Source organism: Lemur catta, chromosome 17 (genome assembly GCF_020740605.2).
Source record: "Lemur catta isolate mLemCat1 chromosome 17, mLemCat1.pri, whole genome shotgun sequence".
NCBI lineage: Eukaryota > Metazoa > Chordata > Mammalia > Primates > Lemuridae > Lemur > Lemur catta.
Window position 1 is genome coordinate 39,536,079 of NC_059144.1, and position 25,423 is coordinate 39,561,501.

General features: G+C 47.2%; 1 protein-coding gene across 10 annotated transcripts in view; it reads right to left on the bottom strand.

The window, feature by feature from the left end:
* ZMYND8 (zinc finger MYND-type containing 8) overlaps positions 1-25,423 on the bottom strand; it is a 111,546-nt gene that overhangs the window by 9,856 nt on the left and 76,267 nt on the right. For 6 of the 10 annotated variants that reach the window (XM_045528501.1, XM_045528497.1, XM_045528499.1 and 3 more), the window contains 7 exons: positions 22,111-22,260; positions 18,939-19,448; positions 13,339-13,731; positions 10,865-11,055; positions 5,697-5,777; positions 3,385-3,463; positions 1,383-1,622 (listed from right to left, as the gene is read on the bottom strand). In XM_045528501.1, the coding sequence (XP_045384457.1) occupies positions 1,383-1,622; positions 3,385-3,463; positions 5,697-5,777; positions 10,865-11,055; positions 13,339-13,731; positions 18,939-19,448; positions 22,111-22,260 (1,644 nt within the window). The remainder of the gene's footprint in view (positions 1-1,382; positions 1,623-3,384; positions 3,464-5,696; positions 5,778-10,864; positions 11,056-13,338; positions 13,732-18,938; positions 19,449-22,110; positions 22,261-25,423) is intronic. The other 4 variants (XM_045528505.1, XM_045528502.1, XM_045528504.1 and 1 more) reach the window with 1 other exon arrangement.

Sequence of the window (25,423 nt, forward strand, 5' to 3'; positions counted from 1 at the left end):
ATCATTCTGGAGACAAAAGTACATTCTCCAAACAAAGTCCATCAACAAGAGCCAACCTGGAATGGCTGATTTAAAATTACTCTGTTTCCTAATTTCTAGATGTAAACCCATTGTAGCCCCAGGGACTTGCTTCCTCTGAGGCAGGGCGGGGAAATCCAATGTGCTGTCGGAGCCACAGAGCACCTGGAGATGGCAGAAACTTGGACAAATAGAAAAACAGGGCGTTTGCAAAGAATTTCAGAACAAAGAACATAAGTATGCCACAAAGAAAGGAAAGCTGAAGGACATTTTGGCCATCTTGCAATAACAGCAAAAGGCTCATCAGACACATTCCAGAACTCAGGCAAAACCCAAGGGGAATTTAACTCCACAGTAAGAGATTTAAAATCTCCATAAAGAAGACATCTCCCAAAGAAAGTTACAGAACGCAGCAATGTATGCTCCAGTATCACCTTTTAAAAAAACAACAACAGAAGATCTGTCTAGAGCAGGAAGGGGCAAGCTAGTGCCACCTGTTTTTGTAAATAAAGTTTTATTGGCACACAGCCATGTCCACCATTTACATATTATCTATGGCTGCTTTTGCACTGCAACAGCAGAGTTGAGAAGTTGTGACAGAGATCACATGGTCCACAGAGCCTAAAATATTTATTCTGGCCCCTCACAGAAAACACTTTGCCAAGCCCTGGTCTAAAGCTTCTCATACTTGAGTTGTTCATACATCCCCTTTGAAAGTTTTGCCAATCCACAGACATACATACTCCCTTGTCATATTATCTATCTAACACTTTAAAATTCTTTAAAATAGAGACTTAATTCTAAGCATATAAAGCAAGTATCATATGCCACCAATAAAAGCAAACTGTAAAAATTAACTTTTAAAGTAATATTCATAAATACTAACTAGATAGTGCTTCCTGCTGGGGCCTGCCCACTCTGTGTTATAAAGGGAGATTATAAATATTCTGGCAATGTCAATCACACTTTTTTCCTAATGAAAAGACTGGTAATCCATGCTATTTAAAGCCATGAGTCTATTATTATCAAAAAAGCAGAATTTCTCAACTTAAGTACTACCGACATTTCAGGCCAGATCATTGTTTTGTGTTTTTTTTTGGGGGGGGAGGGGCGCGAAGGGGGCCAGGGGAGATTTTCCTGTGTGTTGTGGGATGTTTCAGAGCACCCCTGGCCTAAGAGGAGATCAAAGGTTATGCAAAGAAGATCAGAGGCTCAAACAGCCGTGCCTGTGTGTCTCAGCGATGTGTCTGCACCCTGCTCGTTCATGCATAGGAGACACAGTTGTTTGCTAAATTAAGAGTGGCCGGGGGGCAGGCAAGCCCCCCTTGCTGCATCAGCCCCTAAGGACAGCCCTCGGGAGTTACCTGACTGGGTGCAGGACTTCATGTGCTCAGGCCAGTGGGCCTGCTGGCAGGGGTAGTCGCAGTAGCTGGTGTTCCAGCAGCAGTAGAAGATGGCCTCCTTCTTGCAGTTGGCGCACCACTGCTTCTTCTTGGTCTCGTCCACCGCCTGCTGCTTCTCCTGCTCCAGCTGCTTCTTCACCTCGGCGATAAGCCGGTCCCGCTCCTGCTCCAGGCTCTGCCGCATCTCCGCCATGGTCAGCTCTGGGGGAGGGGACACAGCTGCATCACCTGACCCCAGCCCAGGCTGCAGGGTGATTCACGCCCCAGCTTCAGACAGATGTGTGCGTGAGCTCCAGCCTGGAGAAGCCCCAGCTGTGTGACCCTGGGCGAGTGCCCTAGCCCACGTCTTCATCTGTAAACACGGCACCGTCAAGTGACCAGACGGCACTGCTGGTGATAATGTACGTGAGGTGCCCAGCACGGAGACAGCTGGAGCCCCACAGGGATTCCAAATCCAAGATGACATTCTGGAAATTCCTCAAATAAACTCCTTAAACAATGGCCACCAAAACTCACTTTCAATTTTATCACTGAAAAAATATATTGTAAAAAGTACGTGAAAAAGTATAAACATTTTTTTCCTATCTATCAAATACTTACATAGCACCTACTACAGGTAAGTGCTGTTCTAGATACTTTATAAATATTAAGTCATGTAATCCTTACTACCGTTCTACACCTTTCACAGATAAGGAAACTGAGGCACAAGGCTACTCAGTGGAGAGCTGGGCCTAGGACTCAGAAGCACTTCCTTGTGGCTTTGGCTCGAACTACCAGGTAGCGCACTGGGGCTGATGATCATGGTAACAGGACAACTATCAAACTACTTGGTCTACCAAGATTTCTCTCATTTTATTTCAGACAGTAAGTCCATTTGCAATTCACTTGGGAGTGACCTGCATACTGAAATAAAAGAAAAATACGTGGTATCTTAATTCCCTCAAGTATTCTTCCTGATAAATTTTTAAAAAGAGAAAAACAGTAAAGAAAATTAACCCCTTGAAAAGAAGACAAGAAACTACTTGTGGCCAAACAGAATCTTTCAGTCAATCCAATGACCTTGAACTAGGAGCCTACAAACCATGGCCAAGTTCTGGCCAGCCCACATGTCATCTTTTCAAATGCACAGGCAGCCAACATTTAAAAAGGGAAAGATCTTACAAAAAATAAGATTCTCTGCCTTTATTAGAAAAACAAGAAGCAGCAACAACACCCGTGGCATGGCAGCAGGGTACGGAACAAAATGCTCCTCTAAGGATTCGAGTCTGAAAGGTTCATGGGATTTAAACAGACCACAGGTGAGAGGGTGGGGACGCGTGGGCACGCCTCCCTAACCGAGAGTTCCACTGGCTTCCAGCATCCTACACGAGGGTCTGAAGCAGTTGCTTCTGCCTTTCGGGAAAAACCTTTTAATAGTATCTACACAGACAGGTAGGCCAAACATCAGTCAGTCTAATCCAGGGACCTACAAAGTACCTTTGTCCCCTGCAGGGCACAGGACGCATCCCGATGTTTGTGAAAGGGCCCAACATTCAGTGATTAACAGGGACCACCTGCGGCCAGAGGGCCCAGACTTGATTGTGGCTGTGTGACTCTGAACAACTTCCTTAACGTATCTGTGCCTCAGTTTCTTCACTTGAAAACTGGAGATATGACAACACATCCCTTTATCGTAAGGGGTGTGTAAGAATTAATTTATGAAAAAGGACGTAAAACCATTCCCGGCACAAAGTTAGAGCTCAGTGAGTAGGTGCTGCTCCTGGGATGCTATCAAATGCCCGCTGCTGGCAGCCTGCAGACAGGAAAGGAGGCCTTGTCGCTGGCGGCTGGAGCACTCTGTGCTCTGCCCACAGGCCGTATGGCCACTAGCCTAGTTTTAGCTCCGTTCACATCTGGGATGGACGCCAGAGGGGCCAAGATGCCCAACACCTTCCTCCTTCCAGACCAAGTCGCCAGGCCTTACCCAAGTTGTGCTTCATCTCGGAGAGCTCCTGCTGGTGCAGCCACTGAAGCTTCTCGATCTCAATCCTCAGCCTGCGAATCTGCAACGGGGGAGAGGAGGAGTCTTAAAAGGCTGTCCTCGTGCCACTCCTGCTGGCTGGCTGGCAGAGTCAGAGCGTCACGTGGTTAACTGAGGACACAAGTGGCCTGACTCCGTGCTGCCCTTCCCACAGCCACAGGCCAGAGAGGTGGCATGAGTGGGTTAACTCAAATTCACCAGAAAAACTGGCTCAGAAAACTAAGTACGAGCATCTTTTCTAAGAAATACTGACACCAGGAAAAACCACTGAAAATGATGACAAGGACCAGACTTTCATATAAACAATATGTAAAAAGTCTAACTAGGATTTTGGTCTAAAAAAATCAAACTAAAGCAAATAAAGATAGTTGTATTTTACCCCGTATCTCAACAACATTTAGGTGGTAGGGTCCATCATTATTCACCTAAAATCCAAAGCCTGACATCTCTGAAAACCAAAGGCTATTCTAAGGGGGCCAAACTCATGTGGGGGGAGGAAAAAAATAAGCGAACCTGAACTGTTATGGGACTAACTAGACAGCGTTTGATTATCACGGTGGTTCTCAACTGGGGTGACTTTGCCCACCCCACCCCTCGGCGTGACAGTATCTAGAGTAAATTTTGGTTGTCACAATTGGGAAGTGTTACTGGCGTCTGGTGAGTAGAGGCCAGGGATGCTACTAACCATCCCACAACGCACAGGACAGCCCCGGCCACAGAGAATTATCCAACGCAAGTGTCAGCAGTGGTGAGGCTGGGAAAACTTGATTAATTCAAGTTCAAGTGAACAGTTACATTTCACTGCAGAAATGTTATCTCTAATTGTGGGAGACTGCTTCTTACCACTCTAAAATTCTAAAATCCAAAACTTACAGCATACATCTGGACTCAAGATTTCAAGTGAGACATTATGGACCTGTATTTTTAACCACATACCTTTTTTTTTTTTTAAATATGAGATAGGTTCTTGCTCTGTCACCCAGGCCAGAATACAGTGGCACAATCACAGCTCACTGCAGCCTCAAACTCCTGGGCTCAAATGATCCTTCCACCTCAGCCTCCCGAGTAGCTGGGACTACAGGACTGCATCACCAAATGAACAAAAAAGAATGAAGGTGTTTCTAAACCATTATTTTTCACTTCTTTGATGTCCCCAGCACATTCATAGAGTTGTATTTGCAAAACTATTCAAGGGGATTCACTGACTTCTCTTGGGGCCTCTCTTAAATCTTTACAGTCACACTGTTCTCTATTGAAGGGACTACTAGGTTGGCTTCCTTAAGATTTTCTCTTGAATGCCAGCTTAACCCTGCCACATCCTCAAACATCAACAGCTTTGCATGGGATTCCCACAGTTCTCCAACATCACCTTCAAGGACCCCACGAAATCCTGCCCCTGCCCCTTGTTATCTCACTGGGGACTGTTTGCCTCCAGCCTACGCTGTACTTGCTGTAGGCTGAGCAGCCCGTCCTCCAAGCCTCGGTATTGATAAGCCTAAGGGGGAATTTCAGGGAGGTATGTTTCTACAAGTGGTCACTTTACAAGTGGACAGTTCAATGTTTTAACCACTTTCCTCTCTAGGCAATCACCTAATTATGGAGACTCCAGGACACAAATTCTTAAACAGGATTGCTTATATGAAAAAGTCCAGGCCCAGCACAGTGGCTCCTGCCTGGAATCCTAGCACTCTGGGAGGCTGAGGTGGGAGAATCCCTTGAGCTCAGGAGTTCGAGACCAGCCTGAGCAAGAGCGAGACCCTATCTCTAGTAAAAATAGAAAACAATAGCCGGGTGTGATGTGCCTGTGGTCCCAGCTACTGGGGAGGCTGTGAGGTCACAGTGAGCTAGGCTGATGCCACGGCACTCTAGCCCGGGCAACAGAGCAAGACTGTCTCAAATGAAAAAAATTAAAGAACAAGTCCAGAGTTATGGAGAAGATTAAGGAGCCAATTTTCCATGAAGCAAACAGAACTGGTTTCCAGTTTCACCAGTGGGTTAACTCAGGCTCTGGTTGAGCCGTCTTATCAGAAGGGAATTTATCACACAAAGCAGGGCACGCCCCTACAGCCCCAGCCGCCCAGCTAAGTGAGGAAACACCCCCATCGACAACCAGACAACCACAATCAGTGCAGCCAGCTTGGTGATGGGAGTCAGGACCCAAGGGGCATTTGCAGAGAAGTTTCTCCATGGTGCCACCTTTATAGCAGCCCACAAAACACTCTTAGCAAATAAGGAATTCATGTGTCATCTCTGACCTCGGCTATTGTGCTTCCAGTAGTGTTTTTAGAAAGATCGTTATATATCTCTGTCATCGTTCCTTTTATTGCATCCATCATCTGAAAGACAAAAACAGAAACAATTCAGGTGATCACTGCTTGGAGGCTTCTGTAAGTGACATATATCTGAGCTCTATCTGTGTAAAGCAGTGGTTCTCAGCGCAGGGCTACTTTGTCCCTCATGAGACACTGGGTATTTCTGGTTGTCGTGACCCGTGCAGGAGTGGGGAGAAGGGGCTGCACTGGCGTCTAGCAGGTGGAGGCAGGGAAGCTGCTAAAGACCCCACAGTGCCCAGGGACAGCCCCCAGGACAAGGAATCACCCACCAGCCCAGCAGGTCACTAGTGCCAAGGCTGAGAAACCCTGGTATAAACGTGGGCAGGAATCTCCCACAGATTCCCGTCTCATATTGTGGGAGGGGCTCACAACATAAAGCCAGTTTCTACACCCACAGGCTGGAACCGGAGAAGCCAAATTTGGCCCCCAGATGTGTTTTGTTTGGGCAGCACCGCAGGTTATAGGAGGAATTATTTTGTTTTGTTACTGTTTTATAATTGTTTCCCCTTAAAAAAAAAAACACTGCTTTATTGAAATATAATGTACATACCATACAATTCACATTTAAAGTGTACAGTTCAATGGCTTTTAATATATTCAGACTTGTGCATCCATCCCCCAAATCAGAGTATTTTCTGAAATCACCAAATTTCAGGACATTTTCATTACCCCCGAAAACCCCACTCCTCCCTCTTAGTCCTCCCACCCCTGAATAGCCGCATCCCCTCCTCCGCCAGCCCCTGACAACCATCCATCTGCCTTCTGTCTCTATGGGATTCGCTTAGTCTGCACATTCATATACGTGAACTCAGAGCACGAGGTCCTCTGTGACTGGTTTCAGGTGCACCTGTGTTGTAGCATCAGAGTGTCACACAGTCCACCGTGTGGCTACGTTGGTTTGTCATTTCAACGCCTTCAGTCGGGGAATGGCCTTTGCCATTCATTTCCCATCTTCTTTTTCTTTAACCCTCTGACCCCGAAGGCTTCAGCATTTTGTGAAATCAGCAAAGGTCCATGCAGCAGGCACCCTGGCATCTGCCGACCCAGTGTGTTTGTGGGACGGATTTCTCTTCTGCCTCCCACCTGCCCGCTGGCCCCATCCCTCATCACAGGAAAAAGGGGAGGGGATGGGAGACCAAACGTCATTTCGGGCCTGGCCTGACTGCTGTGAGTCTCTCCTGTGCCTTCCAGATGCTCCACTTACTGCAAAGGCTCCACTTACTTACTCCACACACAGCACCCCTACCACCCCACCCTTGCTTTCTGAGCCTCAGTTTCCCCATGTAAAAAACAGAGATAATAACAGTGCCCCCTGGCAGGGCATGCACAGGATTAATGAGAAAACCACGTGAAGATGATGGTTCAGTGCCCACCATGGAGAAGGTCTTCATAAAGAAATACCTCTTCACTTTATTTTTTATACAAAAATAAACTGATATGAGCATGGAATTGCATAACTGCTGCCAATCTCCAAAGCAGTAACCCCAAATTCACCGCAAAATGGGAGTAAACAAATAAAGTATCTGTTGAGATGTCCGCTCCCAGCTTGCTATGGGGCCACCGCGGGCCACTGGCAGCGAAAACACTCCGTGCTTCACGTGGCTTTGCAGTCGGAGATTCTGCACCGGCCTCCATACTCCCCTGCAGCAACCACGTCTATTTAAAACAAACTGAAACAAAACTGCCTTTACAGGAAAACCTTAGAAAGTGGATGAAATTCAATACATTACTAATGCAATGCTTACATTCCATTTTAAAGATATCATGAATTTGTGGACTGACTTTTACTCTTAACTTCCAAATATAGCAAAGAACTCAACATTACTAAAGAGCACCTTTCTGCCAAAACACACAAATCTGGGTCTCCAACTCCAGGTCACCTCAGAGACAGTAAAGTTTATCAGTTCCCAAAAAATGTCACCATGTTCATTTTTTTTAATTGCAAAGAAAACATCTAACAGAAAGGTCATCCCTCAATTTTGCTACAGAGTATAAAGGGGAGCAGGCATGTGGCTCACGCCTACACTGCCAGCTACTCGGGAGGCCGAGGCAGGAGGATCACTCAAGCCCAGGAGTCAGGACCAGCCTGGACAACACAGTAAGGCCTTGTTTCTAAAAGAAGTTTTGAAATAAAAAATGCTAACAATAACAAAAACTTTTTTATAGAAAGAGTGAAGGGGCTGCAGAAGGTAATAGAGTCGAAATGGCTGCAGGAGCTGAGAAGACAGGCTCAGTGTGAGCCACTGGCCAGATCTCCCTGGCAGGCTTCAATTTTCCCATTTGTAAATAAACAGCTGGGACCAAATCATTAGGGTGATACAAGGGACAATTGAAAGCAGAACAAGAGATCATTTAGGCAATACTAGACACCTTTTTTATAAGCAACTTTTAATAAATTAATTATTCCTTTATTTTTTTTAGACAGGGTCTCACTCTGTCACCCGGGCTACATCATAGCTCACCGCAACCTCAAACTCCTGGGGTCAAGCAGCCTCCTGGCTCAGACTTCAAGTAGCTGGGACTACAGGCATGTACCACGAAGCCCAGCTAATTTTTGTATTTTTTGCAGAGCCAAGGTCTTGCTATATTGCTCAGGCTGGTCTCAACTGATCCTCCCACTTCAGCCTCCCAAAGTGCTGGGATTATAGGCGTGAGCTACCATCCCCAGCCCAGACACCTTCTTAAATCAGTAATGAGAAAGTTGCCACCTTTCAATTATGTAATCATCCCACAGATCCCTTTAGCAAGAAAGTCTCAGTTTAGTGTTGTTACGTCTTTAACACTTAGAGGACAACCTCCCCTTTTCAACAAAAGAAAACAGACTTAGGCCTCAAACCTTGACAGGGAACGGTGTCTGCTAAAGTTAAACTTAATTTTCTTTAGGATTTTTTTTAACTAAGTTAATTTAAATAAAATAAATTTAAGTTTAAATAAAAATGCTATGTCAATGCTGGGTCAGGCGATTAACAGGTATAGCAAAAATCACGAGAGTGGCAACAAGTACCGACGCCTGAATCCTTCGTTCTGAAACTTGGTTCATGCCTTTTCTCCCAAAGGGGCACAGACACACTAAATGAGAACAAAGCTACCCCCAAAACATAGGTTCTTATCTCTTTAGCCACACTGAATCTCAAGTGGAATTGCTTTACATAAAGCCATGTAGCAACAGGTTGTGGACACTGAACACCTGTGATCAGTGGGCTTATTCTGAATTCATACACCAGCCAAAGCCAGGGTGAGAGCACATGCCAGGGCCTGGCTGCCACCATTCAAATTCCAGCTGGGGCCGGGTGCAGTGGCTCACGCCTGTAATCCTAGCACTTTGGGAGGCAGAGCTGGGAGGATCACTTGAGGCCAAGAGTTCAAGACCAGCCTGAGCAACATAAAAGAGACCCTATCGCTACAAAAAACCAGAAAGATTGGCCAGGCATGGTGGCATATGCCTATGGTCCCAACTACTCAGGAGACTGAGGCAGGAGGATCACTTGAGCCCAGGAGTTTGAGGTTGCAGTGATCTATGATCATGCCACTGCACTCCAGCCCAGGCAACAGAGCAAGACCCTGTTTATTTAAAAAAAAAAAAAAAAATCCAACTCGGCCATTCACTGGCTGTGTGACTGTAGACAAGTTGTATAAACTCACTGGGCTTCTGTTTTCTCATCTATAAAACTGAGATGATCATAGATCTGCTTTATCAATTTGTCACGAAGATTATATAACACAGAAAAAGTGCTCAGAACAATGTCTAGCCCACAGTAAGTGCTACCCAGACACACTGCCCTCTTACTTCGTGCCAGACTCACCCCAAGGTGGCACCCAACAATCCCAACTCCCTGGTACTCAAGTGTGGGCTGCCCTGGCCATTTGCTCCTAACCCACGGAACACAGCGAAGGTAACGGGACATCACTTCTGTGGTTAACCTATGTTAAGAGTGTGACTTCCACCTTGCCATGAGCTCTCGTGAAGCAAGCTGCCACCTTGGAGAGGCCCACATGGCAAAGGAACTGAGGACTCCGGCGAACAGCCCTCCAGGCCACCTAAGTGACCCTGGAAGTGGACCCTGTCCCAGTCAAGCCCCTGAGGAGACCCCAAGCCGCACGACACGTGACTGGAGCCTGCAGAGCTCCTGGAGCAGACAGCCCAGCTGAGCCGGGTTCAAGACTCCCGACCCACAAAACTGTAACACAACAAATAGCTGCGCTGAGTTGCTACGTTTTGCGGTAATTTGTTCCACAGCAATAGATAACAATTACACCCAGATAGAAGGAATAAAAAGAAAAATGACCAATAAAAAGTCACTGGTTAAAAGTAAAAACCATAAATATTTCTTTCACCATCCAGAATTTTAAAAGATTCTATGCAACCTAAAGCAACTCTTTTATCGTAAGACTTCAAGAATTCTAGAAATAACTACTCCAAATTCTTTTCATCCATTCTCTCCATAAACTTGACTAGTTTACTCATTAGTAACTAATCAGTAATCTGCTCATTAGTATAGAATGTTATTACCTACTTAGTAATTTACTAAATATTCTTAGTAGATTATTACTCATTAGCTATTATAAAGTTACTGCTAGTAACAATCCCAGTGAAGACAAAGCCCAACTATGTATTAAGCACTTACTGTATGCCAGGCACTGGTCTAGGCCTTGCCAGTTTCACACTGACGTCTCTGTCACTTCTGTTCCATTGCACTGGCTTCTAAATGCAAACCACGCCCTTGGTCGGCTGTTCAATGAAGGATCAGCAATTTGTTCTAGCATTTAAGGAAAATCTGTCCTTGATGAGTGACTTGAATTCTGAAAGCTAACTTTGGATGACATGTCCATTTGCATCTTATGTACTGACTTCAGAATCTAAGCCCTTTTAGAGAGAGTAGTCAGTTCATTCTACATTTCTCTGTTCAGTCACAGTTTTAGACCCAAGTAAAATAATCTGGTCCTGGAGACACTCTGTTAAAAAAGGGTCCCTCCTAAATGCTCCCCAAAACCTGTGAGGCTATGACCCTCATAGCTCCCTGCAGGAAGCTGCTCCTCTGCACCCTGCCAGGCACCTGCCCGTCTCCACGGCAGTGCTCCCCTCCACTCACTTTGCTAGTGTACTTGGCGATGTCTGCGGCGACATCGGCGGAGGCAGTGGCGATGGGCAGGTCAACATTGATTGAAGACGCCAGGGTACTCGTGGATCCCGAGCTGGTGACCAGGGGCGACGACTGTGTGCTGGTCACCAGGGTGATGGTGGACGTGGAGGGGCTCTGTGTGATCTCCTTCTGCTGGACCGCTAAGAAAGCAAAGGACCCTGGTTACCCCACCGTCATGGGAAGGACCTGTCCCAGCACGAAGCTGGGGTGAGGAGGCAAAGCCCCTACTGTATGCCGTGAGCTCTTCTGCTCTTAAGTGACGAAGACTTTCTCATCAACCAAACTCCAGCCAGGCTCCTCGGAGCCCTACGAGGCCCTAACCTTGGCCTATAAAGACTTGAACAGACACTAACAGTTTCTAAGAGCCCCAAGTCGCTTGCCAGGATGCACCTCGCTCCCTTAAAACTCAAGGCTGCCAGAAGAATTTAGTTTGTTCCTGCCAATACCTGAAGATAAGGTCCCTGTCTCCCAGGCTCTACGGGAGGGTAGGAGCCTAACTCCGTTAAGTGCCCATTAGCAAACCCAGATGGGGTGCACAGAGACCAACCCCTCTTCTTGCTTTTTGTAATGTTCGATTTCCCTGATGCTACTGAGCCCACTCACCACCCCCCTACTCCTTCATCCTCCCTTTAAAATGCCCAGTCACCTCTGTGCAAATCAGTTCATGCTAGACTCTTATCCCCTATTATAATAGTATATTACTGATTGAAATCTGTCCTTACTACTTCAGTAGTATAAAGTATACCACTGATTGAAACCTGTCCTCACTGCTTTAACTAGGCTTTACTTTGACACAAGACAATCTGAAGCAATGAGCCTCATCCTGGCAGTACCTGGGAAGGCTCTCATGCTCATGCAGTACCCAGACAGAACGATGGAAGTGATAATCCCAATCTCAAATATCCTAGATTCAGCTTGGCAACACCAACTTTTTAAACAGCAAAATCAACCCAACTGTACTCCAGTTTTGCCTATTCAATGTTTCAGAGTCTTCTCCCCAACCCCCAACCTTTGAAGGGCTCACTGGGGGCCAACTCAGGATCTGACCACCTCTCACCCTCTTATCCTGCAACTACCCAAGAGTCCTGCTCACTAGGGTGTACTCTGCTACAAGAGTTTCAAATGAGGAACCCAACCTTCGAGGCCCTAGATGCAGGTTTCCCTGCGGAATGAGAGCTACGTCGATGCTCACAGAGCCAGGCAAATGCACTGTGCAGACCAGCACTGCGTCTGGCCTTATATGCCCCACATGGAGCCTCCGGCATAGCTGGTGGGAGTTTTGATTTTGCAACTTCATCAAGTGGTTCTTGGTGCAGGCTCATCTTTTATGTATGGCAAACCTCTAGGCATTAAGGTCATCTTTGCTACCAACTTTTTTTTTTTGAGACAGAGTCTTGCTCTGTTGCCCGGACTAGAGTGAGTGCCGTGGCATCAGCCTCGCTCACAGCAACCTCAAACTCCTGGGCTTAAGCCATCCTACTGCCTCAGCCTCCTGAGTAGCTGGGACTACAGGCATGCACCACCACGCCCGGCTAATTTTTTCTATATATATTTTTAGTTGGTCAGATAATTTGTTTCTATTTTTTAGTAGAGACGGGGTCTCGCTCTTGCTCAAGCTGGTCTCGAACTCCTGACCTCGAGCAATCCACCCACCTCGGCCTCCCAGAGTGCTAGGATTACAGGCGTGAGCCACCACGCCCAGCCCCAACTTCTCACACTGTACTTTATCCAAAATAGTTCCAAGAGGTTCCCTCATGCACATAAGGAAACTCATACAGAGATAGTCATTGCAGCACTGCTCACAGTAGGCAAAAACTAAAAGCAACCTACATGCCCACCAGCAGGGGAATGCCTTAAATAAAAATACGGAATACTACGCAGCAGTTCAAAAGAATAAGGCAGAGCTGTATGTACTGACATGGACAGACCTTCAAAACATGCTGATGGGTGAAAAAAAGCACGTATGGTACCATTTTTATGTTTTAAAAAAGAAAAAAGGGGAAAAAGTAGTATTTTTACAGCATGCTATATATATACATATAACATGCATACATATATACACATACATATGCATATATGTATACATGCAAAGAAAGGGGTTCGCAATGGTTGATAGTGGCCACTGTGGAAGGAAGGAGAATGAAATGGAAGGTGAATGGGACAATAATTATGCAAATATTTTGCCCCCTCTCTAAGGAGAATATATGCATGCATCAATTATAAAATTAAAAAAAATTTAAAGTAAAAAAGCAAGTAGTAAAACAGTTTTTAAAAATAATGCCAAATGAAACGTGTAAGGCCCTCAGGATACAACGGCCAGGAAACAAACGGGAACTAAAAAATAAAACAGCAATGATTTTTCTCCTGTCGATGTGGCAAAAAGGGAGCGGGTGCCACAGAGAACAGAAGGGGAGGCTCGGTACCTTTCACAGCCTGTCTGGTCTGATATCTCGTCCCCTGGGAAGACTGAGGCTGCTGCTGCTGGTTTTGCTGCTGCTGCTGCTGCTGCTGGCGCTGCATCTTCTGCATGTGCCACTTTTGGGAGGACGTTTGAAACTTACTTGATGAGTTCCACACGACCCGCTGCACGGCCGGGGCAGTCTCCTTCGGTAAAAGCGGCCTCTGCTTTTTCACTGGGCTTCCTGTAGCGGCGGCGCTGGGGGCCGGGGCCGGGGCCGTGACCGTGACGGTGGATGTCGAGCTGGTGGTGGCTGTGACACCAGCGGCGGGAGTTTGGGAGGAAGAGCGGGTGAGCACTGGCGTTTCAGGGGGAGACTGGCTGCCCGCTGTAGTGGATGGTGGAGCTTTACCTACGACTAAAGCCAATGTGTGAAAAAAAAAAAAAAAAAACTAGATTGGACTCAGGTTGGCCTGGCAGGGTCTTTACACCAGCAAGTTTTGGTAAAACATACATAAAAATCCCAAACGAATTTGGCATGCCAAGTACATCTCTGATGGTGGAGCACAATCTCGCCCATATGCTTAGGGCACTTCTGCAGCATCTTCTATCTCCCCGAGCACTGGCCTCCATTACTGAGCACTTGCTCATGTTGGAGACTCCAGTCAAGACCTCTGGGAGGAAACGAGGCACACAAGACCCAGCCCCTGCCCTCGAGTTGCCCGCCAACGAGTGGACGGAGCAGTGGGTCAACAGAATCACCGTTAGTGCCTATTTCACAAGGTCAGAACTTGGTAAACACCTTAAGAAAGACCCAGCCGAAGTCCACTGAGAAAGGAAGAGAAACCCTTTGGCTAGGGAACCTATAAAGCAGCGGTCCCCAATCTTTGTGGCACCAGGGAGCGGTTTCATGGAAGACAATTTTTCCAGGGACCAGTGAGGGGGATAAGAGATGGTTTCAGGATGATTCAAGCACATTACACTTACTGTGCAGTCAAACCTCTCTGCTAATGATGATCTGTATTTGCAGCCGCTCCCCAGTGCTAGCATCACCGCCCTAGCTCCACTGGCATCAGATTCTCATACGGAGCGCGCAACCTAGATGTCTCGCGTGCACAATTCACAGTAGGGCTCTGGCTCCTAGGAGAATCTAACGCCTCCGCTGATCTGCCACGGTGATGCCAGTGATGGGGAGTGGCTATACGTACAGGCGTAACTTCGCTTGCTTGCCCTCCTGCCGTGACTGGTATAGGTCCGTGGCCCTGGGGTTGGGGACCCCAGCTATAAGCATGCAGCCCCAAAGAACCAGATGGCTTCCCAATGGCCAAAGCACTGAATTAACAATTACCCAGAAAGAAAATACCTTTTCTGATTTCCTCCAGGACAAAGTCTCATGGTGGTGCTGAGAGCCTTGAAAATAAATTCTGCCTCAGGAACAGAATCTTCCCCCAACACAATGATATTTCTCTAGAACTTAACAGCATTGCATCTGTTTTTACTGTACTTATTCCTGTCACCACCTTTTATGTATGGTGTACAATTCTGGTTTTCCTACTGTGTAGTAGTCAAGTTAATGGCTAAAATGAAGTAAGTTTGACTCTGGTTGTTTTTTTTGTTTTTGTTTTTTTTTTAATTTTTTTTCTATATATATTTTTAGCTGTCCAAATCATTTCTTTCTATTTTTAGTACAGACAGGGTCTCAAACTCCTGACCTGGAGCGATCCTCCCACCTCGGCCTCCTGAGTAGCTGGGACTACAGGCATGTGCCACCACGCCCGGCTTAAAATGAGTTTAATTATTTTTTTAAAGAGCGAGTTGCTTTAAATAAAAATATTAAGTCAAAAATTATACAAGCAGGACTTGAGAATGGCAAAAACAATGAATGTGAATGACTCAAGTTTGGAGAACGCTGCCATATGGAATGTGTCTTCTTGGAGGAGCTGGGCCAGTGGAGACGAGGAGGGTAGGATTTCAACAGGCAGAAGTGAGAATCTGGAGGGAATAGCATTAGCCAAGACGTGTCTAGGAACAGACAACACTTTGGTAAGTGAGGGCAGGCAGGGAGGAGGAGTGGCTGGAAGGCAGGTTAGAGCCAGAAGCACTGAGCAGCGGCCTGGAAAGGGTGCTGGGTGTACAGGTGGGTGCGTTACGGAAGCAGAGGCCCCAGCCACCAGTTAGGTGAGCTTACCCCCCAGAGAGGATGTCCGGGCAACACACACCAAACATGGCTAGAAGCCAGCACCCTTGATCTCAGGCAATGCTCCTTGACATCAAACTGCTTTAATAAGGATTACACCTGTCTTTGTAGATTTATATCACCCAGAAAGTCGTGAGTAAGCTTGATTATTCCAGAGAAGATTTTCAGTAAGCTGTGGGTTTTAAAAAGCCAAGGAGAATAAGGGGAAGAGACAAGCTGACTCTTCTGACTCAGGGGCTTTCTCAGCGGTTACCAGGTCCGGCTGGCCCTCCTGCTCCTCTGGGGAGGAGAATCAGCGAAGCCGGTGGGCAAGAGCCCAGAGTGGGGCTGGACGTGGAGCTTCCTGCCACCAGAAGCCCTGATCCTTCCACGGTGACCTGCCAGATACTGGACACATTCCCTGTCCCCTCTGGGTGCAGAGGAGGCACTGAACCATGCCCTTCTAAGAGCAGGACATAGCAGCAGTGCCTTCACAGGGTTTCTAACCTGCAAAAATGCCCTCAATGCCTTCCTTTTCTGCCACATGACCCAAAAATATATTGCCACTGTTCATTAGCTAGACTAGTCCCCCCCTTGGACAAAGGGCAACCACAAAAACGTCATCTTCTCTTTCCTGATTCACAAGGGCAACAAGCTACCTTTGCAGAGGGGACTGACTGCCCTGCGGTGGCCAATACTGGCTTTTTTTTTCTTTTTTTTAGACAGGGTCTCGCTTTGTTGCCCAGGCTGGTCTCAAGCAATCCACCTGCTTCAGCCTCCTGAGTAGCTGGGATTACAGGAATGCACCACTGTAACCGGCTCTGTTTTCCAAATAAAAAACTGGACTGCACAATCTGAAAAGATTCCAGGCTCAAAGAACTGTTTGGGGTTATCATTCAGATACCCCAGATATTTTTATTTCTAGAGATTCTGATGGTATACGGAGCAAAAAAAAGGCTATAGGAAATTTCATAGTATATAAACAACCATCTATTGCCCCAAAACAGGGAGTGAATTTCTTAAAGGGCCTAGTATCCCAGAAGCTGCCCCATCAAATTAACCTACTTATTTCAGAATTTGTCACTGGCCACTGTTTTGCACATAGAGGCAGGACTTTTTAAGAGAAGAACTAGCATCCCCTTTGGAGGAGGGCGAAAATTACTGACGTGCCAGGGTAAACACAGGAAGGAGTCTCTAAGTGAACTCCCTGTGCCTCTGCTCTGAGATTACTAGCTACAAAAGCTGTTTTACTGAGGATTCATATTCTACATAAGCTGCATTCCTAAGCCCAAGGTAAGCTGGAGGTCACCACAGCACACTTCAAGACTCCTGTCACTTAATAAACTCATAAGTGCAAGCACATCCTTGAAAAGATGCTCTACTGTGGAATCGAACACAAAGACAATTCTTCAAGATCCTAACCATCATCAGGGGCTCTAGATTTAAGATTAGTCAGTTTTGCCCTAAGCCCTGGGATACTGCTCTAACTGAACTGTATTATAGTATCATCTTCAGCTTAATAGTCCACCATCTACTCAAGGCCTCCTGGAGAAATTTCCTTCAGTCAGTGCAAGCAAGAGCTCTACTTTTTATCAACTGGAATGCTTTTTATTTTGGGGGAAGTGTAAGATCTTTTAAGGAACTGTGTGTGTTTCCCATTTTGCTTTCACTACTAGGAAGCTCAGAGCCAAAATGGAAACCCAACTTCGCTAACTGAGAAGGTTGGAATAGTACGTATGTCTATATAAAACCTTTCCCCAAGCCACTCGCTATTCTACCTTCATTTTCCTTTTACACTGATTTCTTTATTTTCATCTCATTTCATGGCTATGTATCATTGTCAATCTGTTGCAGATTCTTTCTGGAAGAGGAAGGAGCATAAAACCAATCATCAAAAGATCTGTTCCAGAGAGAAAGGAACAGTAGAAATATGTCATTCATAGGAGCACTGCCATCTGCACCCAAATATTCCCACAATTCTCATGGAATAAACGCTACTCCTATTGTTCTCTGCAACAACAAAGGCAGTCTCTTGAACCCCAAACCACAACATTAGCACATTTTTCAGAGGCCATCCACAAATCTAAGAGGTGGCTCAGGGATGGTCTGAGGGTCTATCCTCCCTGCCCTCCCATCTCTCTCTTCCTCCATTGCACCATTCACAGACATCTCGTTATCTTTAGCTGAACTGTGGGAATCTTCTCTCTCCCCAAACAACTGAGAGTCCAGAGTAGCCCAGGCTGATATAACCACAATGGCAAGATTCTCAAGGCCCATCTCTGACGTGCTTTAAGCTGCCAGGCTACAGAAGCCTCAATGGACATAGAATCACATCTTACTCAAGGGTTTGGCTGAGAAGTCACCTCTTGTCCGAAGTTAGGCACAGTCAAAGATTAAATCTGGCTATCCCTTAAGTTACTCACAAAGTACATACGGTTTGATAGCTACAACCTCTAATTCGTCCTTCTGCAGTATCTTTCCCGGGCATGTTGCAATTCTCTCACCACCCACTTGCCAAGCCAGCTGAAAAATGTTCTGAATACTGTGTCAGTATTCAGAACTTCAAATCATTCACAGGCTCCTGGAGGGTTTGCCAAGTTCCTGCTGCACTAGGCTTCGGGCAATCACTGCTGGTTCAGAATGTAACAGTAGCAAGAGGAGGCCTCTAAGATTCAGGCAGTGGTTCTCAACAGGAGGAGACTGTGCCCCCCCAAGAGATATTTGGGAATGCCTCATGGCCACAACTGGGCAGGTACTGCTGCCATCCAGTGGGTAGAGGCCAGGGATGCTGGAAAACATCCCCCAATGCACCGGACAAAGAATTATCCAGGATAAACTGTCACTGGTGCAAGGTTGAGAAACCCTGGGCTCAGGTCATTTAAATGCAAACAGGACAAAATGCCAATACAGGTATCCACCATAAACGCCGCTTCATTTTCTGGTGCCCCAAGAAGCACTTCTGGCACCACCCACCCCAACAGTATCATATTCTAGCAAGAAAACACACTTGCAAATGCCTGGGCAGCATGAGGGGAGGAAAGGGATGCTGAACTCATCGAGATCTTTGAACCGAATGCTCCTAACACCACTAGAGCCTTATCAAATGGCTCGATGTTAACAAACACTTCGGGGAAACACATAAGCATACTGAAAAAGCAGCTGCTTACACTAGAAATGACTTGGCCACTAGAAGCAGAGACCATTTTCTGAGTGACTTATTTTTCTGCACTCAAAACCCAACCATGCTGGGTGCTGAGCAGGTGACAGGCAGGTGGGCCTACATGCACATCCTGGTCCTGTTCGGCAACTATCTAGGCGACCTTAAGCTGATCACGGCTTTGCTGTGCCTCTCTCGGTGGTGTCAGAGGGTCACGTGACTTTGACAATACCCGTAACACAGGGGAATTCTAAACCCAATTAAGAAACTGGAAACTGATGCGGTCACTTACCATCCTGCTTGGGAGATGGTTCTTTGGGTTCCTTCTTATTTTTTCGACCCTCCCGCCCAGAATGGTCTTCTCCTAAATCTATGACCAGTTCGCTCTCTGAATCGGAGTCCAGGCCCAAATGGACCGTTGGGGAATCCGTCTCATCTTTTCCCTTCGGTTTGTCCTTCGTGGGATGAGGCGACGGCTTCGCTTTTTCTGAAAACTCCTTCTCCGGCTCGGGGCTGGCCTTGTCCGTGGCTGCTCCGGGATCCACCGGCTCGCTGGTCGGCGACATGCTTTTCACCTCCTCTTTGATCTCCACCAGATTCGCCAGTTTGGGCTTTTTTTTGACAGCAGATGGCTCTTTGTCCCCCCGATTTCCCTCTTTGTCTTCTGTGTCTTCTGGCTCATTCTTGGGCTTCTGCTCGTCGTCACTGATATACTCACTGTCGCTACTGTCTGACTTCTCGGAATCCTCGGAATCGCTGTGCTCTACGGCCGTGTAAACGTCTTCCGAGATTTCATTGATGCCTAAATTCGAAAAGAAAACCCAGCATGTGGCGTAGTCACAAAATAAAGAGCAGGACCAAAAACGCACACATTTTCCACGCCAAACGCTGGAGTAAGAGAACATATTTCAAATCGCCTCACACTGGCCTGGCGGGATCACTAACTCGAGTAATGAACCCAAGTGGCAACTGACTGCAGCTGACAAATGGAACTTGCATTTGGAGAGTTTGGGTTATTAACATTCACAGATGACATGAGGCCTGACAACATAAATTTTTAATGTATGCAAAGCTAAATCTCTGCAACATTGATAGCTAACTGGGATGTAGAGAAAGGGAGGGCGGGAAGGGAACGCCAGAGATGAGCTGTTCAAACCGATCCAATTTACACCCTAGAAAATGGAAGCCCCAAGAAATCAGTTGCCCCAGGACACAAAGAAAACCAAGACAGGCCAGACCAGAAGCCGGGGCTCCTGCCTCACCAGCAGCACTCTGCCCCTGCGTTGCCAAAGCATTGAAAGTCCTTTACCCCTTCCGTCTAGGGCTCAAAGAAATAACCAAAGTCTGAAGCAGCAGTTGCATATGCTCAGCCCACAAGCCACATCTAGCCAGCAGACATTGCTCTTAGTGAAGAAGCAATGCTTTGGCCCACAGGGTACTTTGCTGTTTGCTTTTTCTTTTTTAATTTAGCATTTGTTGCCCAATTCACAAATTGGGAAATTCCACACCGAAATCAAGGCGGCATGCTTCTGCTGAAATAGCAGGCGATGTGGCCACTCTGGGTCACCAGCCTGCCAGGCAACAGCTGGCTGGGGCACAGAAGCCACTGGCTCCTTCTGGCGGGGAAGCACACGCCTCCAGGCGCTTGCGTGCCCAGCCCTCTCTCTGGCTCCCTGCACTGATGTGGAGTGTCAACTGCCACTGTGTTTGTGTTCATCTTCTATTTCAAAGGAGTCAAGGGGAAAGTCACACGCTTCTAAGTCTCTCTCTCAAAAGCAACCAGGTGTTTCACACAAACAAAAATACACAAAAGCATATTTCTAACAATAGTTCCATTTAACCCATCTATGCTTCCTGCTCCCAATAATACATCAAGTGTCAGTCATCAGGCTGTAGTTAAGTGATACTATAACCTAAAATTCTGAAGAGGAAAGAAAACCCAATCAACCCTTTGTACATATCTTCATCCTAGAGCAATGCCACCATGAGAGGCGTCACTGAACTGACCCAGACACACCAAGAGAACCTGCAAAAGGACAACAGCCATGAGCAGCCCAGGGCATGGAGATCGGCAGAATCACTGGGAATTACATCTGCTTCACCAGGGCTCACAAAGACACAAGTCAAACTACCAAAACCCAGAGCTGGCATAATTTTGGGATCCTAGGCTTGTGCTACTGGTAGCTAGCTAATGTCTGGAAACAAGAAGGAAAAGTCTGAGCGCACACGTGGTAGGAAAAGCTTGGGTATTAAAGTCCAACGGGTATGAATCCAAATCCTGCTCCTGTACTTTTGTTAGCTGTAACCCTGACCTCTCTCTCTGAGCCTCAGTTTCTTCATCTGCAAAATGGACTGAATAGTATCAACCTCCCAGGACAATCTATACGCACAGTGCTTAGCCCAGTACAGGATATAAATAGAAATATTAAAATTCTTATTAGCAACAGTAACAGATCAACGAGTTAGACCAGCTGCCTGATGGGCCCAAGAGGAATGATTAAATGGCATGCCAAATTTCATCCATGCCACTCAATGTCCTCACCAAACAGGCAAACCAACAAGGACTGCTGTCCCCTGGACAGAGCCAGATGACCCCTAACTATAGCTCCTTTCTCACCCGAAGATCCAGACCTCCCATTGATACCGTAAGCCTCACCTCCAAGTAGCTCTCTCTCCTGAGGGCCAGCCATCCCCACTTCCTTATAAACACCCTTCTGGCTTTATTTACTTACTCAACAAAGACTCCAGAGCATCTACTATGTGCACAACACAAAGCAGCACAGAGAAGACAAATCCTTATAAAACCACCTCCCGCCCCTCAAGGAGCTTCCAGTCTACAGTGGGAGGGATACCCCCACACAAAGGTACCACTGATGCTTCTAAGCACAAGGAACCAAAGAAGGTTGGTAGATGGGGAGAGCAGTCAGGGTTGACTTCCTGGAGGAGGTGAGATCTGACAGCCTGAGGGAAAGGCAGGACTCAGGTGGGCAATGTGAACGCAGGCAGCACAGGAAAGAGGGAAGGAGATGACAGGTACAGAAGCGGGAAGGGTGTGCCAGGCGGGGAACAGCCCGGTCAGAAGGGGAAGGGCTTTGTGTCGGACACCTGTGGGACATCTCAGTACCCACGTGGAGACACTTACGAGGTGTGTGCACTGGGAGGGAGGGCAGAGGCAAACTCGGGGACCTTTACTACGCTTTGAGCCTTTATGTCTCAAACCAGCACCTCAAGTTTGCAGGTTGCCTTCACCAAAGAATAAACGCTGGTGAGTTCAAAGAGCCCTTCTGAATAATTAACTAGCAAATCTGAAACGTTCTCCCATGAGTAGAAATATGTTAGTTGAACAAACAAGTTCAGGGTTAAAGCAGCTGCTAAAAGCAGCCAGGATCCAACCTTTGTTTCATCCGGGTGGTATCCCTGCAAGTCATATGTAATAATGCCCAAAAAGAAACCAAAAGACGTACCTAACTGTGCTTTGCAACTCTCTATGGTCTTGTCGAGGTTGAGCTGGAACCTGCTGCGAATCTGCCGCTTGGGCGAGATGAGAGGGACGGGCGCAGACTGCTGCACGGCCTCGCTCAGCTCCTTCAGGTCCATCTCCGCCTTGCTGCGATCTGCAAAACACCAGCGCCCGCTCGTGAGCCCAGGCGCGTGGGGGGGACAGACAACGCTCCGCACTGAGTCCCTCCTTCCAAAGTCGGAGCAAAACACACATTCTAGAACACGGCGGTGGGGAGGCCGAATACATGCTTTTGTCATTCGTCCCAACAATATCGTGGGCTGACAGAAAGACAATGGCCGAGTGAACACTCCTGGCAGGTTTGCTCAGCCTGCGGAACAATCTTTTGCGTTGCATTCAGTATTTAAAAATGGACAATCCCAGCCAGATGGTTCAGTCTGTGGAACTCAGCATCCTCAGGGACCCTCCCAAGCCAGAGGTGACAGTAGCATGTTCAATCCCAGCACCAGCAGATAAAGCAACACCTTAGTCTGGCCGGAGTGTGCTTTGAACTTGAGGTCCAGATTAGAGCAGACTTGTCTCCAAGAAAGATACCGAGTTGCTCAGAAAGCACCCTGCTGACCGAGGGCCCCGGCTGCCTGCTTCCCCTAGAGGCCTCATTTTTCATTCTTGGTCAGCCTAAAATGGGGCTCAAACTAGAAAGGGGGGAGAATATAGGACAGGCACAGCCCCAGGCCAGCTGTGCCTGCCTGTGGCTCACAGCACCTACTGGAGGCAAGGTGAACAGATTAGCCCTGGATATTAAACTTGTGTCTAACAGGTCTTCTCACTCAGGTACGAGTCCAAGTTCCTAGGCCTGATTCCCAGGTAAAGGCCTCTGAGCGGTGACTCAGGCCTGTCCCCTCACTTCTGCCAAGGGCTCTTTATATGACCAGAGGGACCAGATTCCCAAGGGTCGGTGAGCTTACATTTCTCAAATTCCTTTCTCACCTCCTCTACTGCCCCCAAAATGCAAGACGGCAGGGCGATTAGAGTGGCTGCAAAGGTCCAGAAAGCCATGAGAGACCCCACAGGTGGGGCAGAGACTGTCTTTCACTTTGCCTGCTTGGCTCCGGCCTCCCCTCCAACCTACCCAAAGCAAAGAACATCGGGGGGCACCTGTCCTACCCCAGCTAATCCCAGAAAACAGGTCAGAAAGCAGGTGGCATCCAAAAAAGCTACCTCCGAGCCTGTGCCCAAGCTATGAGCTCGCTCCCGGGACTTCCCTTCACCTTCCTGCTCCCTCCACGCCAAAGGCCACCTCTGTCATTGGGCTGCTAAAGACGTGCCAGGATCTAGCCTGAGAGCTGGACTGGAAGGGCTATTCGAAGCCTCCACTCTCCTCTCTCTTTTTGTTTTGGCACGACCCAAACACCTTCCCACTCACCCAGCAAGGGGCATCCAGTAGCACAGCAGACCCAGAAACTAGTTCCCTCAAAGTGACCAGAAGCAGCATCCCAAACCCCACCCAACCCACTCACAGGTGACCAGAAACAACTGCTCCAACTTAATTTTATCACCATAATGATACCCCCAGTAAGATTACAAATGACTCTTTTCTTTTCTTCTTAGAGACAAGGTCACACAGGCTGGAGTGCAGTGGTGATAACAGCTCAACTTAACCTTGAACTCCTGGGCCCAGCGATCCTCCTGCCTCAGCCTCCTGAATAGCCAGGACCACAGGTGCACCACCACACTCAACTAACCGTTTAATTTCCTGCAGAGACAGGGTCTCCCTGTGTTGCCCACACTTGTCTAGAACTCCTGGCCTCAAGTGATCCTCCCACCTTGGCCTCCCAAAGTGCTGGGATTACAGGCATGAGCCACCATACCCAGCCAGGAAGGATTCTCTCTTTCTTTTCCTAAAACACACCTGAGGGTTGCTCCCAAAATGAGCACTCAAAGCAAGCAGAGACACCATCCCTGCAATCCAAGAAAAATGCCAAAAAACATCTGTGCACATGCATGCGTATGCACACGTGTGCGGCACGTGCTAGTGTACACGCGTGCTGATCAGGGGCTCTTCAGAAAGGCTGAGACAGGACCGCAAACATGCACAGAGAGGGCAGTGTGAACGCACAGTGACCTGAGAGGGGAAACAACAGTCAGTCAAATTGACTGAAGAAAACTAGGAAACGATCTCTCCTTACTCTCTGTCTGCAAGGAATTTGAAGCAGCTGACAAAGAGAACCGGTAGGGTAAAACAGCGATAAAACAGCAAGGGAAAAAAGAATAAGGACCAGAGAAACACTGAAAGAAAAGAGAAAAACCAGATTCGAGAGCAGCTGGAGTAAGCAGGAATGAAGGACTTCACAGCTGAGCTGCAAAGGTGCCGCAAAGGGGGAAGGATCTGAGGCCTGTTTTATAACGTCCACTTTCAGAAATGGGGAAGCACACTGGATCCCAGGCGGAAAAGGCAGCCCTTTCAAGCATAAAGCCGGAAAAGAAGGATCTCACAAAAGCACTTCCCATGCGAGGAGGTGGGAAGGAGAGGAGGGCCGCCTGACAGACATGTTTATCGGTGTCAAGAGCATTCCTGTATGCTCACTACATTCCACAGCTACCCAAAAAATCTGTGACGGAGGGCAACGAGCTTTTTCTGTAAATACTTCATGCTCTGCAGGCCATACAGGCTCTGCTGCAAAAGCACCCATAAACAATACATAAATAGGTATGTGTTCCAATAAAACTATATTTGCAAACACAGGTAGGGGGTCAGATGTGGCCTGAAAGCTATAAAATTTGCCATCTCCTGTACTAGGCCAGTGACTGCTAACCCTGGCTGCACAGTGAATTTGCCCATAGTGCTTTAGAAAATCCCGATGCCTGGGCCCCACCGTCACAGATTCTGACTTAATAGACCTGGGTATCTGCCTTTTACAAACTCCCCAGGTGATTCTAATTGGCAGGTAAGGTTGAGAACCCCTGTATTAGGCCAATCTTCTAGGTGGGTTAAGGAAACTCACAACTTGCTTTAACTCCTACGTGTCTGTGTTCGTAGTATCACTCTTATAAGCTTAGAGTTCATGAAAAGAGAACTCACTAGAATAATTAAGCTGTGTGTGTGTCTGTACCCCTACTGTAAATGCAGCCCCTTAAATTTTAGCCTAAAAAGACTGAACTCTGGAATATTCATAAGCAAGGAGAATGCAGAGAAGGTAAAGCCCCTCATTTTACAAAATAAGGTGTCTCTGCTCAGTAGACTCCCATTATGTTCATTTTTGTTAGAATACACCATCAAATGCCCGGAGGCTGGGACCAGGCCCTGGGAGCAGACC